At 52.7% G+C, this 16,282-nt stretch overlaps 1 protein-coding gene across 1 annotated transcript in view; it reads left to right on the top strand.

The window, feature by feature from the left end:
* The window catches only part of STEEP1 (STING1 ER exit protein 1), a 39,727-nt gene that overhangs the window by 6,672 nt on the left and 16,773 nt on the right, over positions 1 to 16,282 (top strand). The window contains exons 2-3 of the mRNA XM_089664687.1: positions 6,625 to 6,742; positions 10,331 to 10,372. Coding sequence (XP_089520813.1) covers positions 6,625 to 6,742; positions 10,331 to 10,372 — 160 coding nt within the window. The remainder of the gene's footprint in view (positions 1 to 6,624; positions 6,743 to 10,330; positions 10,373 to 16,282) is intronic.

Genomic DNA, 16,282 nt, shown 5'->3' with positions numbered 1-16,282 from the left:
ACAACCCTGCCGTCATCGATTGGTTGGCTCGGTCGTCTTCCTCTTCCCAGGTCACCTCTGACACCTACAGCCAATGGTCGGTGGGTACGTCAGACACAACCGTTAGTTGGCATGGCCCGGGAGCAAGCCCACTGAAATCACGTGTCCTCTACCTGCCCCTGTCCTTTGCTGTTCCCTCACCAAGCGAAGTATCGCATGCTGTGGGCTCAGCCCCACTGTACAGTGAGGAAGAGCTAACAGAGGGCGGTCAGGAACGGGGGGAGACATCCGCCTCTTCAGCAGCCAGGCGAAGAAGTAGTGGCGAGGAGAGTGGCCCGGTAGCCGGTCTAGAGACAGGTCTGTCTCCTGACCCAGACGCAGCCGAGGGGGCTAGTAGTGAGGCGGAGACCCTACTTGATGATGAGGAGGTTGATCGCACTTGGCAGCCTCGTCGTCATCAGGCTATTGCTTCCGCATCATCAGGAGAAGAGGGTGGCAGCTTGGCAGTGAGCGAAACAGTCGGTGGGTTGCCCAGGAGACAGCAGCAGGGTCGCAGCAGTGTCAGTGGAAGCAGTGTCAGTGGAGCCAAACGTCCACGGAGTAGAGCACCAGCTCCACTGCAGCCTACCACCACGGCCAGTAGTGGTACCGGTGTGCACGGAGGAAGCAGCAGTCAGCCAGTGAGGAGTATCGGGGGCAAAGTTTCCTACTCGGCGGTGTGGCAATTTTTCGTCAAGCCGCCCGAGGAAGTAAACGTAGCCGTATGTCGACTATGTGGCCAGAAAGTCAAGCGTGGCCAGGGGGCCCATGTTGGGACTATTTGGGCCATGTTGGGACAATGGGAGACCTCCCATTGCTGCTGTCTCCATCGCCACACTCTGCCATGTGCCACTTTCAGGTCTCCTCACACACTGCTGGTGTGTTCAGTTTTTTGACATAGGGTGCTGGCAGATTACGGGCCTCCCATAGCTGCTGCCAGGCCCCTAATCTGCCATGGGCCCCTATATACCGCCTCCTCATGCTGCTGCCAGGTCCAGAGTCTGTCATGGGTCCCTGTACGGCCTCCCATTGCTGCTGTCTCCATCGCCACACTCTGCCATGTGCCACTTTCAGGTCTCCTCACACTGCTGGTGTGTAGAATTTTTTGACATAGGGTGCTGGCAGATTACGGGCCTCCCATTGCTGCTGCCAGGCCCCTAATCTGCCATGGGCCCCTATACCGCCTCCTCATGCTGCTGCCAGGTCCAGAGTCTCTCATGCCATGTGCCACTTTCAGGTCTCCTCACACTGCTGTTGTGTTGAATTTTTTGACATAGGGTGCTGGCAGATTATGGGCCTCCTATAGCTGCTGCCAGGCCCCTAATCTGCCATAGGCCCCTATATACCGCCTCCTCATGCTGCTGCCAGGTCCACAGTGTCTCATGCCATGTGCCACTTTCAGGTCTCCTCACACTGCTGGTGTGTTGAATTTTTTGACATAGGGTGCTGGCAGATTATGGGCCTCCCATTGCTGCTGCCAGGCCCCTAATCTGCCATGGGCCCCTGTACCGACTCCTCATGCTGTGACGTTGCAACAAGGTGGAATTCAACCCTACACATGTTAGACCGCCTTTACGAGCAGCGAAAGGCCATCACAGATTTCCTGATGTTACAAGCGGATAAAGGTATTCCCTGTGTAACTTAGATGTCAGCCATTGGCAGCTCATGCGTGACACCTGCCGCTTGCTCAGGCCCTTTGAGGAGGCCACGCTATTCGTGAGTCGGCAGGACTATGGGATGAACGACGTCATTCCTCTGTTGCACGTCCTGGAACAAATGCTGTTAACAATGGCTGGTCAGGGTGCGGTAGACGTGGCGCACAGATCTCAACGCCACATGACCCCTGTGGGGGCAGGACAGGAAGAAGAGGAGGAGGTAGAGGAGGACATTGGTGCTCAGGAATTATTGAGTGAAATGGGTGGTTTTTCCACTCAGCGGACAGGAGTGGAGGAGCAGGAGCATCTGGTAGAGGAGGAGGAGGAGACAGAGGACCCAGACGCACCGTGGCAGTATGCTGTGGAGATGGAGGCAGGGAGTCCCTCGCATTCCTTGGCACAAATGGCCCATAGCATGCTCGGTTGCTTGCGTAGCGACAGCCGAATAATAACCATCAGACAGAGGGATGACTTTTGGCTGTCCACCTTGTTGGACCCTCGCTACCGGTCCAAAATGGTGGCCTTTTTCACACCTGCTGAGAGGGAGGCCAAAATTACGTACTATAAAAACCACCTATGTAGTCAGCTGGTCTCTGCCTGTCTGCGCCAACGTCCATCCTCAGACACTGTGGGCCCTGTGCGCTCGCGTTCCGCTGCCATGGCAGCAGGGGAGGGGTGGGGTGGTAGGAGCAGTGGCAGCTCCACCAGCAGCGGCTGCCTCAGTCTGCAGTCGATGATGAGTAGCTTTCTTCACCAGCGCAGTGAGGAAACTACTAACCAGCCGCAGCAGCAGCAGCAGCAGCAGCAGCATCAGGTGGACCTGGAGCAGGACCTCAAACAACAGGCTTGGGCCTACTTGGACAGCACCCTGCCAACCGAGGTAGACAATCCCCTTGACTACTGGGCAACGAAACTTGACCTTTGGCCCCAACTAGCTGAATTTGCCCTTGAAAGGCTGTCATGCCCGGCCAGTAGCGTGGCATCGGAGCGCGTGTTTAGTGCGGCAGGAGGTATTGTAACTCCGCGGAGGACACGACTGTCCACCCAAAGTGTGGAGAGACTGACGTTTGTGAAAATGAATCAGGCGTGGATTAGTCTGGATTTCAAACCACCAGTTCCTGACACAACTGACTAAATCCGCCATGAATCATGCCCCAAACATGTGCCACTTTCAGGTCTCCTCACACTGCTGGTGTGTTCCATTTTTTGTCATAGGGTGCTGGCAGATTACGGGCCTCCCATAGCTGCTGCCAGGCCCCTAATCTGCCATGGCCCCCTGTTGTCGCTTGTTGGCATATTCCGCTCGTTCAGATGCTCCTTCTCCTGCTACTCCTCTTCACGGATTCCGTCAGCAGTCTTTCTTGGAATCCGTTTCCAAGAGACAACAGTTTGCGAGCACGCACCAGACGGTGCAGAAACTGAACGTCCTCCTGTCCAAGTTGCTGCTGCCAGGCTCGTAATCTGTCATGCGCCCCTGTACCGCCTCCTCATGCTGCTGCCAGGTCCAGATTGTGTCATGGGCCCCCGTACCGACTCCAAATGCTGCTGCCAGGCCCGTAATCTGTCATGGGCCCCTGTACCGCCTCCCCATGCTGCTGCCACGTCCAGATTGTGTCATGGGTCCCTGTACGGCCTCCCATTGCTGCTGCCAGGCCTGTAATCTGCCATGGGCCCCCGTACCGACTCCTCATGCTGCTGCCAGGCCCGTAATCTGCCATGGGCCCCCGTACCGCCTCCTCATGCTGCTGCCAGGTCCAGAGTCTGTCATGGGTCCCTGTACGGCCTCCCATTGCTGCTGTCTCTATCGCCACACTCTGCCATGTGCCACTTTCAGGTCTCCTCACACTGCTGGTGGGTTCCATTTTGTCATAGGGTGCTGTATGGCCTCCCATTGCTGCTGCCTCCACCGCCACACTGTGGCGCCACACTCTGGTTTTGGCCCCGTGACTGCCCAAATGAGTGAAGTGTGCGGTGATTCTAAGATCGACGGCACTCATCTGCATGTCATACTGACTGACAGTATTATTTCTCTTCCCCAGCAGACTCCAAGGGCATTTAAATTAAAGGTACAGTGTTCTGCACTAATATAAAGGCTCTCTGAAGCCTAGAAACACCCTTTTTATAAGTTAAATTCACAGCGAATATATTCAACTCGAATCGAAATTTTTCTACGAATTCGCCGAATCAGTCGAATCGAATTTTTGAATACTTCGCTCATCTCTAGTTCTAATGTAAACCGAGGTCTTTCCCACCTCTAACCCCCCCCCCCCCCCCCCGTGTTTCCCCAGCAGTGGTGTGGGGGACCTGTGACAGGACCAGTCAATAGTGCCCACCCTTTGCACCCCCCTCCTCCATTCTGAATGCTGTACAGTCTCTGTTTTCAGGATGTGTATCATGTATTGAACTGTGATTATGTATTGAACGGTTGGGGCCACTTTCCCGGGTCGGTCCGCGGAGGAGAAGTCTTTTATGTTGAGGACAATCATTTATTTAGAAAAAAAAAAAAAAAGTGTGGAGCGGCGTCCTGGAGGCGGAGCTCGATCCCTCCCCCGGCGTCCTCCTGTCAGGCGTTGTGGCTGGTTCTGTGGTGGGTGTCCTGTCTGGAGGAGGACCTTCAGCACATCTCATCCTTCCCTCTATAAATCTGTTTATTCCCAGATGATGCTCAGATGGTCCCATCTCCCGGTGAAGTCGTCTGATGAGGGGGGGAGGGGAAAAGGGGGGGTAGCGGCACTCCAGCCCTCTGAGGATGTAATTGGATTTCAGCCTGTGTGTGCCGCTCCCCGCCGCCCGCTGAGACGCTGTAATTATTTATTTCGCTGATAAGGAGCGTCTGCTTCGATGGCGTTTCATGGAATGTCCTTTACAGATTGGGAACGTCGGCATTTCACAGGAAGATGCAGGAAGTATACAAACACCCCAGAGAGGTGAAGGGGGTTCTATTGTGCCCCCCCCCCCCATCAACACGCTAAGAAAAAAGAACAAAAAAAAAAACCCTTCTGTTTTTTTATTTCATACTTTGTTTTAGTCCCAGTGAGGTCTCTGTGCTTCTCTATGCAAGGCAGGCAGATCGTGGCTGGTGGGAGGGGCCAGCACGGGGCTGTACATACCTTCCTGAACAAAAAACATCACCGCACCCTGCCTAAGTACTGCTCTGTCCTGATGGTGGGAGGAGTTGGGCCAATATCAGAATGCCTTGTTGGGTGTCAGTCTGCAGGAGTGGGCGTTCCTAGGTGGGCTGGATTTGCATAGGTAACGCCCACATGTGATGCTATGCCTTCATGATTGAAAGACCTGGAATCCAATGAATGAAAGGGGCGGGGCCATGGACAGGCAAGCTGGGGAGGAAAGTGCTAGATGATGGCAGGATGTCCTCCGGCCAGGAAAGGAGGTGGAGCTTTATCTGACTGGCTGCAGCTTTTAGTGCACATTGTGAGAAGCTCAAAATGTCCAGGAGAAGAGAAGGTACACCTGTGCAGGACTGAAGGGGAGGAGCTGGTACACCTGTGCAGGACTGAAGGGGAGGAGCCGATACACCTGTGCAGGACTGAAGGGGAGGAGCCGGTACACCTGTGCAGGACTGAAGGGGAGGAGCTGGTACACCTGTGCAGGACTGAAGGGGAGGAGCTGGTACACCTGTGCAAGACTGAAGGGGAGGAGCCGGTACACCTGTGCAAGACTGAAGGGGAGGAGCCGGTACACCTGTGCAAGACTGAAGGGGAGGAGCCGGTACACCTGTGCAGGACTGAAGGGGAGGAGCCGGTACACCTGTGCAGGACTGAAGGGGAGGAGCCGGTACACCTGTGCAGGACTGAAGGGGAGGAGCCGGTACACCTGTGCAGGACTGAAGGGGAGGAGCCGGTACACCTGTGCAGGACTGAAGGGGAGGAGCCGGTACACCTGTGCAGGACTGAAGGGGAGGAGCCGGTACACCTGTGCAGGACTGAAGGGGAGGAGCCGGTACACCTGTGCAGGACTGAAGGGGAGGAGCCGGTACACCTGTGCAGGACTGAAGGGGAGGAGCCGGTACACCTGTGCAGGACTGAAGGGGAGGAGCCGGTACACCTGTGCAGGACTGAAGGGGAGGAGCCGGTACACCTGTGCAGGACTGAAGGGGAGGAGCCGGTACGCCTGTGCAGGACTGAAGGGGAGGAGCCGGTACGCCTGTGCAGGACTGAAGGGGAGGAGCCGGTACGCCTGTGCAGGACTGAAGGGGAGGAGCCGGTACGCCTGTGCAAGACTGAAGGGGAGGAGCCGGTACGCCTGTGCAAGACTGAAGGGGAGGAGCCGGTACGCCTGTGCAGGACTGAAGGGGAGGAGCCGGTACGCCTGTGCAGGACTGGAGGGGAGGAGCCGGTACGCCTGTGCAGGACTGGAGGGGAGGAGCCGTACGCCTGTGCAGGACTGGAGGGGAGGAGCCGTACGCCTGTGCAGGACTGGAGGGGAGGAGCCGTACGCCTGTGCAGGACTGGAGGGGAGGAGCCGCTACGCCTGTGCAGGACTGAAGGGGAGGAGCCGCTACGCCTGTGCAGGACTGAAGGGGAGGAGCCGCTACGCCTGTGCAGGACTGAAGGGGAGGAGCCTTGCGCCTGTGCATGACTGAAGGGGAGGAGTCGGTACGCCTGTGCATGACTGAAGGGGAGGAGCCGTACGCCTGTGCAAGACTGAAGGGTGGAGCCGCTGCAACTGGGCAGGGTGACACTGGTTGGCATTTTAGTGCAGTGAAGGCTTTTTTTTTTTTTTTTCTTTTTTTTCAAATGTTTACAGTTTTTTAACCCTTTTCCCTCCTAATTCTGCAGCTAATTGTAAATGAACGCCGTCACTCCCTGAGCTGTATAGACTGCGGACAGATCTCCTCACACCGCCATCCCGGCTCAGCCTTCTGAACGGTTCTTTCTCCATCTGAGGGCTCGAGGTCTTCATTTGTGTTCTTTTTTTTTTTTTTGCTCAGATTGCCAGCTGGAGAAACTTCCCATGAGGCCTCGGGACCGAGCCAGAGTCATCGATGCAGCAAAACACGCTCACAAGTTCTGCAACACGGAAGAGGAGGAGGCGGTGTATCTGCGCAGGTATCCCCCCCCCCCCCCCCCCCGGGGACTCGTTCTCCTTTTATCTGCTTCCATTTATACCGCCACTCACCGAGGAATCGCCTTCTGCAGACATCAGACGTCATCATGCTGGGGGAGCACATGGCTGAAAGTGGTATAAAAGGTTCAGATTTAACCCCTTCCGGTCCGACGCTTCCCCCCCCCCCCCTTCCGGTCCGGACGCTTCCCCCCCCCCCCTTCCGGTCCGGACGCTTCCCCCCCCCCCCCTTCCGGTCCGGACGCTTCCCCCCCCCCCCCCTTCCGGTCCGGACGCTTCCCCCCCCCCCCCCCCTTCCGGTCCGGACGCTTCCCCCCCCCCCCCCTTCCGGTCCGGACGCTTCCCCCCCCCCCCTTCCGGTCCGGACGCTTCCCCCCCCCCCCCCCCCCCCTTCCGGTCCGGACGCTTCCCCTTCCGGTCCGGACGCTTTCCCCCCCCCCCCCTTCCGGTCCGGACGCTTTCCCCCCCCCCCCCTTCCGGTCCGGACGCTTTCCCCCCCCCCCCCTTCCGGTCCGGACGCTTTCCCCCCCCCCCCCTTCCGGTCCGGACGCTTTCCCCCCCCCCCCCCTTCCGGTCCGGACGCTTTCCCCCCCCCCCCCTTCCGGTCCGGACGCTTTCCCCCCCCCCCCCCTTCCGGTCCGGACGCTTTCCCCCCCCCCCCCTTCCGGTCCGGACGCTTTCCCCCCCCCCCCCCTTCCGGTCCGGACGCTTTCCCCCCCCCCCCTTCCGGTCCGGACGCTTTCCCCCCCCCCCCCTTCCGGTCCGGACGCTTTCCCCCCCCCCCCCCTCTTCCGGTCCGGACGCTTTCCCCCCCCCCTCTTCCGGTCCGGACGCTTTCCCCCCCCCCCCCTTCCGGTCCGGACGCTTTCCCCCCCCCCCTTCCGGTCCGGACGCTTTCCCCCCCCCCCCTCCGGTCCGGACGCTTTCCCCCCCCCCTTCCGGTCCGGACGCTTTCCCCCCCCCCCCTTCCGGTCCGGACGCTTTCCCCCCCCCCCCTTCCGGTCCGGACGCTTTCCCCCCCCCCCCTTCCGGTCCGGACGCTTTCCCCCCCCCCCCCTTCCGGTCCGGACGCTTTCCCCCCCCCCCCCTTCCGGTCCGGACGCTTCCCCCCCCCCCCTTTCCGGTCCAGACGCTTCGTCCGCTTTCCCCCCCCCCCCCCTTCCGGTCCGGACGCTTTCCCCCCCCCCCCTTCCGGTCCGGACGCTTTCCCCCCCCCCCTTCCGGTCCGGACGCTTTCCCCCCCCCCCCTCTTCCGGTCCGGACGCTTTCCCCCCCCCCCCCTTCCGGTCCGGACGCTTTCCCCCCCCCCCCTTCCGGTCCGGACGCTTTCCCCCCCCCCCCTTCCGGTCCGGACGCTTTCCCCCCCCCCCCCTTTCCGGTCCGGACGCTTTCCCCCCCCCCCCCTTTCCGGTCCGGACGCTTTCCCCCCCCCCCCCTTTCCGGTCCGGACGCTTTCCCCCCCCCCCCCCTTCCGGTCCGGACGCTTTCCCCCCCCTTCCCGGTCCGGACGTTTCCCCCCCTTCCAGTCCGGAACACATCGTGTTTACTGCTGTTCATGTGATCACTGATTGGCCAACCAGCCCACCTTAGCAGCGCTCCCGTCCGGTTGTTTATAGACATTAATAAAACAAAAAAAATCACAGACGTCGCCCTTCTCTGCTCTGTAATGGTTTTGCACGGAGCAGCCTGGATTCTCCTCTGCTTGGTCCCCCGCAGGCTCTCTGGGCTCCTTCCTCTTCACCAGCCGCTTGCTATGGGGGCACTCATGCATGCTTGCTCTCGAGTCTGGCTCTATGCTCTATTAGACACACAGAGCTGCAGCTTGGATCCACCCCAGCACTCCCCCCCCCGCTCACTCGCTGTTCATTGGCTCAATGGCTCCCGCTGCTGTCTCAGCCAATGAAAAGAGGGATCCCCAGGACAGGTGAGGCTCTCGTCCACGTCACTGGATTTAGAGGGGGCTCAAGTAAGTATGTGGGGGAGGGGCGGCAGCACACAGAAGCTTTTTTCCCTTCATGCATAGGTGCTTGTCACCTCCAGGACTTCTCTAGTACTTATACGTGACAGGTGTATTGCACTGCGGCTGTGCGAGGAGAGAAGCACAGAAACGATGCTTTCCCCTCCCCTCTGCTGCCCAATCACAGAAGCCTTTGTATTTTGTTCACATAATACAAAGGCTTCTGTGAATGGGCGGAAGGGAGGGGCAGGCATAGCAGGAACTGTGACCGCAGTGAGCAGAGTTAGAGCTCCCAAAGTTATCTTCCTGTAGCACCTCGTTAGAGTTAACCCCTTCCTTACCGCGCTATAGCTGACGGGTACAGCGTGATCGTCCAGTTCCGGGAGGGCATCATATGACTTCCTCCCAGAAGCCGCCCTCCCAGCGGCGCACACCCGGCTCTCTGTGTTCTCTGTGATTGGCCTTTTACCGTGTCATGTGATCAGCTGTGTCCACCTGTCTCACAGCGTGAGGAAAGTACTGCTGATAACCGGCAGCTGTTTAAAGGAGATATCTGCAGTGATTATCAGTGCAGCTCCAAAAGTGCCCATCGTTGCCGCCCATCGTTGCCGCCCATCGTTGCCGCCCATCGTTGCCGCCCATCAGTTCCCCTTGTTGCCGCCTATCAGTGCCCATCATTGCCGCCTATCAGTTGCCCTTGTTGCCGCCTATCAGTGCCCATCATTGCCGCCTATCAGTGCCCATCATTGCCGCCTATCAGTTTCCCTTGTTGCCGCCTATCAGTGCCCATCTCTGCCCATCATTGCCGCCTATCAGTGCCGCCCATCGTTGCCCATCATCGCCGCCTATCAGTTCCCCTTGTTGCCGCCTATCAGTGCCGCCCATCGTTGCCCATCATTGCCGCCTATCAGTTCCCCTTGTTGCCGCCTATCAGTGCCCATCTCTGCCCATCATTGCCACCTATCCGTTCCCATCGTTGCCGCCTATCAGTGCCGCCCATCGTTGCCCATCATTGCCGCCTATCAGTGCCCATCATTGCCGCCCATCAGTTCCCCTTGTTGCCGCCCATCAGTGCCGCCCATCGTTGCCCATCATTGCCGCCTATCAGTGCCCATCATTGCCGCCTATCAGTTCCCCTTGTTGCCGCCTATCAGTGCCCATCTCTGCCCATCATTGCCGCCTATCCGTTCCGATCGTTGCCCATCATTGCCGCCTATCAGTGCTTCCTCATCAATGCCCACCAGTGCCGCCTCATTAGTGCCCATCAGTGCCCTTCGTTGCCGCCTCTCAGTGCTTCTTCATCAATGCCCATCATCAGCGCAGCCTATCAGTGCCGCCTCATCAACGCTCATCACTGAAGGGAAAAAATTACCTGTTGCAAAATGTTATAATAGCCCCGGGCGAGGGTTGCGGGTGTGCCCAGGGAGAGTGTCTCCAGTTCTAGAAAATTCCCCTCATTGTGTTTACATCCACTTATAGGTCCTCTGCTTTTAGAAAATATATAATGTTTGAGGTTTCTAAAAAAAAAAAAAAAAAAAAAAATATCCAATTTTTTTTTTAACGTGTGTGTGAAACCTTTTTTTTTTTTAATTTTTTTTTCTTCTATGTTTTATAGGCCGGATGGGATAGAACGACAATATAGGAAAAAATGCAGCAAGTAAGTAATCTGCTTTAATATAATTTCAGGATTATTATAAAATATTATTATTATAGGATTATTAAAAATAGAACAACAATAGTAACAATAATTATTGTTACTATTGTTCTATTTTTATTATTTTTATATTTTATTTTTGTATTAAGTTCAGGATTATTATTATTACTATTATTCTATTTGTATTATTTTTATATTTTTATTTTTGTATTAATTTCAGGATGATTATTATTATTATTACTATTTTATTTGTAGTATTTTTATATTTATTTTTGTATTAATTTCAGGATTATTATTATTACTATTCTATTTGTAGTATTTTATATTTTTATATTAATTTCAGGATTATTATTATTATTACTGTTCTATTTTTAGTATTTTTATATTATATTTTTATTTTTGTATTTAATTTCAGGATTATTATTACTATTCTATTTGTATTTTTTTAAATTTTTATTTTTTATTAATTTCAGGATTATTATTATTACTATTCTATTTGTATTTTTATTTTTTATTAATTTCAGGATTATTATTACTATTCTATTTATATTATTTTTATATTTTTATTTTTGTATTAATTTCAGAATTATTATTATTATTACTGTTCTATTTGTGTTTTTATATTATATTTTTATTTTTGTATTAATTTCAGGATTATTATTATTACTATTCTATTTGTATTATTTTTATATTTTTATTTTTGTATTAATTTCAGGATTATTATTATTATTACTGTTCTATTTTTAGTATTTTTATATTATATTTTTATTTTTGTATTTAATTTCAGGATTATTATTACTATTCTATTTGTATTTTTTATATTTTTATTTTTTATTAATTTCAGAATTATTATTATTACTATTCTATTTGTATTTTTATTTTTTATTAATTTCAGGATTATTATTACTATTCTATTTATATTATTTTTATATTTTTATTTTTGTATTAAATTTCAGGATTATTATTATTATTACTGTTCTATTTGTGTTTTTATATTATATTTTTATTTTTGTATTAATTTCAGGATTATTATTTTTACTATTCTATTTATATTATTTTTATATTTTTATTTTTGTATTAATTTCAGGATTATTATTATTATTACTGTTCTATTTTTAGTATTTTTATATTATATTTTTATTTTTGTATTTAATTTCAGGATTATTATTACTATTCTATTTGTATTATTTTTATTTTTTATAATTTCAGGATTATTATTATTACTATTCTATTTGTATTATTTTTATTTTTTATTAATTTCAGGATTATTATTATTACTATTCTATTTGTATTATTTTTATTTTTTATTAATTTCAGGATTATTATTACTATTCTATTTGTGTTTTTATATTATATATTTTTTATTTTTGTATTTCAGGATTATTATCATTACTATTCTATTTGTAGTATTTTTATATTAGATTTTTTTTTTTTTTTTTTTTTTTTTTAAATTTTGCGGACTGTCCGCCCACACTTTTTTTTTTTTTTTAATTTATTTTTTTTAAGGTTTTATATTTAACTATCCTTTAAAATCTTCTGTGCATGCTTCTGAAAATGTAAGTAAATGTCAAATAAAAGTTAAACTCCAGGCAAACGGCTAAATGCACAGATACATACATGAGAGCGGTTTTATCTGACGTAGGATTTGTATTCCTGTCCATCCAGTTCTGAGACTTCCATCCATCCTGGAGACCGGATTTCTGACAGCTCCAGTTACGTGATACAATTAGGTCTTGTCGGGGTACTGCACTAACGAGCAGCAGCCGTGTTTTCTCCGTGTTTTCTGACAACCGTACCGGGAAGGATGGTCTCGGCATACTTTTATCCCGGTCTTGGGCTCCATGATACAGACACTGAAGAGAGCCCGGGGAAGGGGGAGCTGGCTTTGCATTCAGAATGCATCTAAAAGGTTGGAACATTTTGTCCCCGTGGACATGTGTTCGCTGGGCAGCGATAACTTGGATCCGAAGGTCGGAGCCTACAGATGGTTTACCTGAGACGAACTGAGCGGGGAATGCGCAATTCGGGTGGTAAATGAGATTTCTGTGGCTCCACCTTAACCCTTTCAACGTCTAGGATGTATAATGGCTTTCTACTCCTTATCTTGGACCTCCTATTCCAAAACCATGGCCATTAATACGGCGTTGCCCCCATCCAATTCCAAAACCGTGGCCATTAATACGGAGTTGCCCCCATCCTATTCCAAAACCGTGGCCGTTAATACGGAGTTGCCCCCATCCAATTCCAAAACCGTGGCCGTTAATACGGCGTTGCCCCCATCCAATTCCAAAACCGTGGCCGTTAATACGGAGTTGCCCCCATCCAATTCCAAAACCGTGGCCGTTAATACGGAGTTGCCCCCATCCTATTCCAAAACCGTGGCCGTTGATACGGCGTTGCCCCCATCCAATTCCAAAACCACGGCCGTTGATACGGCGTTGCCCCATCCGATTCCAAAACCACGGCCGTTGATACGGCGTTGCCCCCATCCGATTCCAAAACCACGGCCGTTGATACGGCGTTGCCCCCATCCGATTCCAAAACCACGGCCGTTGATACGGCGTTGCCCCCATCCGATTCCAAAACCACGGCCGTTGATACGGCGTTGCCCCCATCCGATTCCAAAACCACGGCCGTTGATACGGCGTTGCCCCCATCCGATTCCAAAACCACGGCCGTTGATACGGCGTTGCCCCCATCCGATTCCAAAACCACGGCCGTTGATACGGCGTTGCCCCCATCCGATTCCAAAACCACGGCCGTTGATACGGCGTTGCCCCCATCCGATTCCAAAACCACGGCCGTTGATACGGAGTTGCCCCCATCCGATTCCAAAACCACGGCCGTTGATACGGCGTTGGCCCCATCCGATTCCAAAACCACGGCCGTTGATACGGCGTTGGCCCCATCCGATTCCAAAACCACGGCCGTTGATACGGCGTTGGCCCCATCCGATTCCAAAACCACGGCCGTTGATACGGCGTTGGCCCCATCCGATTCCAAAACCACGGCCGTTGATACGGCGTTGGCCCCATCCGATTCCAAAACCACGGCCGTTGATACGGCGTTGGCCCCCATCCGATTCCAAAACCACGGCCGTTGATACGGCGTTGCCCCCATCCGATTCCAAAACCACGGCCGTTGATACGGCGTTGGCCCCATCCGATTCCAAAACCACGGCCGTTGATACGGCGTTGGCCCCATCCGATTCCAAAACCACGGCCGTTGATACGGCGTTGCCCCCATCCGATTCCAAAACCACGGCCGTTGATACGGCGTTGGCCCCATCCGATTCCAAAACCACGGCCGTTGATACGCGTTGGCCCCCATCCGATTCCAAAACCACGGCCGTTGATACGGCGTTGCCCCCATCCGATTCCAAAACCACGGCCGTTGATACGGCGTTGGCCCCATCCGATTCCAAAACCACGGCCATTTAATACGGAGTTGCCCCCATCCATGCTCATTATTATGTGGAGTTCCCCATACCTCCCTCCCCAATGGCCACCAATATGGAGTTGCCCCCTTTGTTGGCTAGAACAGCCTCCACTCTTCTGCAAAGTCTTTTTACAAGATTGTGGACGGTGTTTGTAGGAATTTGGGCCCATTTGTGAGGTCAGGTAGCAACGTTAGAGGAGACTGTGACGGAGGGTAGGCAGGACAGAACACACAAAGCTTTATTGAGACAAAATGACAGTCACTCAATGGAGGGATTGCGGGGAGGGTGACCTCGCCAGTAGGGGAGTAGTAAGGAGAGGGCCAAAACACTTGTAGGCCAGCCCCAAGGGCAAGTTAAGGTCTCTGCAGACCGTTTGTAATCCAACAGTGAGGCAGAGGAACAGTTCAAGAACAGTTCAGGCAAAACACGGGAAGCATGTACTCACGAATCAAACAGGGTGCCCGGTCTCTCAGGGGACAAGATAGGATGACACCTGCCGTAGACCGCGTGTGGTCTCTCCCTTGGCTGGGGTCTCAGGCAGGGCTGGCATGCGGTCTCCCCTCTGGCTGGGGTCTCGGGCAGGGCTGGTGTGCGGTCTCCCCTCTGGCTGGGGTCTCAGGCAGGGCTGGCGTGCGGTCTCCCCCTTGGCTGGGGTCTCAGGCAGGGCTGGCGTGCGGTCTCCCCTTGGCTGGGGTCTCAGGCAGGGCTGGCGTGCGGTCTCCCCTCTGGCTGGGGTCTCAGGCAGGGCTGGCGTGCGGTCTCCCCCTTGGCTGTGGTCTCAGGCAGGGCTGGCGTGCGGTCTCCCCTCTGGCTTGGGTCTCAGGCAGGGCTATCATGCGGTCTCCCCCTTGGCTGGGGTCTCAGGCAGGGCTGGCGTGCGGTTTCCCCCTTGGCTGTGGTCTCAGGCAGGGCTGGCGTGCGGTCTCCCCCTTGGCTGTGGTCTCAGGCAGGGCTGGCGTGCAGTCTCCCCCATGGCTGGGGTCTTGGGCAGGGCTGGCGTGCGGTCTCCCCTCTGGCTGGGGTCTCGGGCAGGGCTGGCGTGCGGTCTCCCCCCCTCGGCTGGGGTCTCAGGCAGAGTTTAGCCATGAGGGTCCCGCCGCAGCTGGGCTCCCTCAATGGCTGCGCAGCAGAAGAGGATGATCGGGGAGAGCCCAGCACTGGCCTCTTAAACCGGTGTAGGACGCTTTCTGGTCGCCCTGACAACCAGGGGCGGGCTGTGGGTGGCGTGCCTCCTTGCTCAGCTGCAAAGAGCTGAGGCAGGACAAGAGACAGCAGGGGGCCAGTCATCCTGAAAGGGGGGGATGTGGTTAACAAAGTTTGGATTGAATACACACATGACAGAGAGGAAATTAACGAAGGAATCTAACGAAGTTTGGATTGGAATGCATTATTGCAGGGGAGGAAAGGCATTCATTGAATTTGGGAACATAAAGCAGGATGACCGTGGAGGAAATACATTGATTGAATTTGGGAACATTTGGCAGGATGACAGTGGAGGAAATACATTGATTGAATTTGGGAACATTTGGCAGGATGACAGTGGAGGAAATACATTGATTGAAGTTGGGAACATTTGGCACAAGAACGTAAGGAATTAATTAAGGATGTACTTCATTTGGGCACAAGGAATTCAGTATGGGATTAAGGACGAAATTAATAATTGGGCTGGCAGAGCACCTATAGTGTGACAGAGACTTTGCTCACATGTTGGGCCTCACTTTGGGCACCTAAAAACAAAAGAGAGACCTGGTTTTCAACTAGTGTTCCAGTTCATCCCAAAGGTTCAGGGAGCGTGCATGTCGGGTGGTAATTTTCCACGACTTGTATTTCGTATTCACGGTCTAAGATGTAATATGTGTCACGGCTCTTTTATATGACCAATAGTCTGAACATCTGACCATCACACCTGTATGACCTTGTTAGACCTCCCATTGCAAAACCACGGCCATTAATACGGCGTTGGCCCAATCCATGCTCATTATTATGGAGTTCCCCATACCTCCCTCCCCAATGGCCACCAATATGGAGTTGCCGCGTTTACAGCTAGAACATCCTCCGCTCTTCTGGGAAGGCTTTCCACAAGATTTTGGAGGGTACCTGTGGGAATTTGTTCCCGTTGGCGAGGTCAGGTAGCAACATTGGATGAGAAGACAATGTTAGGCCTCACAGAAAAAAGACTTGGCTCACAATTGGCATTCCAGTTCATCCTGAAGGTGTTCAGTAGGGTTGAGGTCAGGGCTCTGTGCCGGACAATCGAGTTCCTCAAAAACCAAGTCCTTATGGAGCTGGCTCTGCTCTTTTGGGAAGAATTGTGGGGTATGGCGGCTAAAAGAACATTTGTGAGGTCAGGTACTGATGTTGGATGGGAAGACCTTGTTCTCCACCAGCATTCCAATTCATCCCAAAGGTGTTCAGTAGGGTTGAGGTCAGGGCTCTGTGCAGGACACTCGAGTTCCTCAAAAACCATGTCCTTA

The sequence above is a fragment of the Staurois parvus genome, unplaced genomic scaffold (assembly GCF_062004578.1).
Source record: "Staurois parvus isolate SC_StPar_1 unplaced genomic scaffold, SC_StPar_1.0 ptg001990l, whole genome shotgun sequence".
NCBI lineage: Eukaryota > Metazoa > Chordata > Amphibia > Anura > Ranidae > Staurois > Staurois parvus.
The sequence above is the reverse complement of the archived record's forward strand: the minus strand, read 5'-3'. Positions and strand labels throughout refer to the sequence as shown.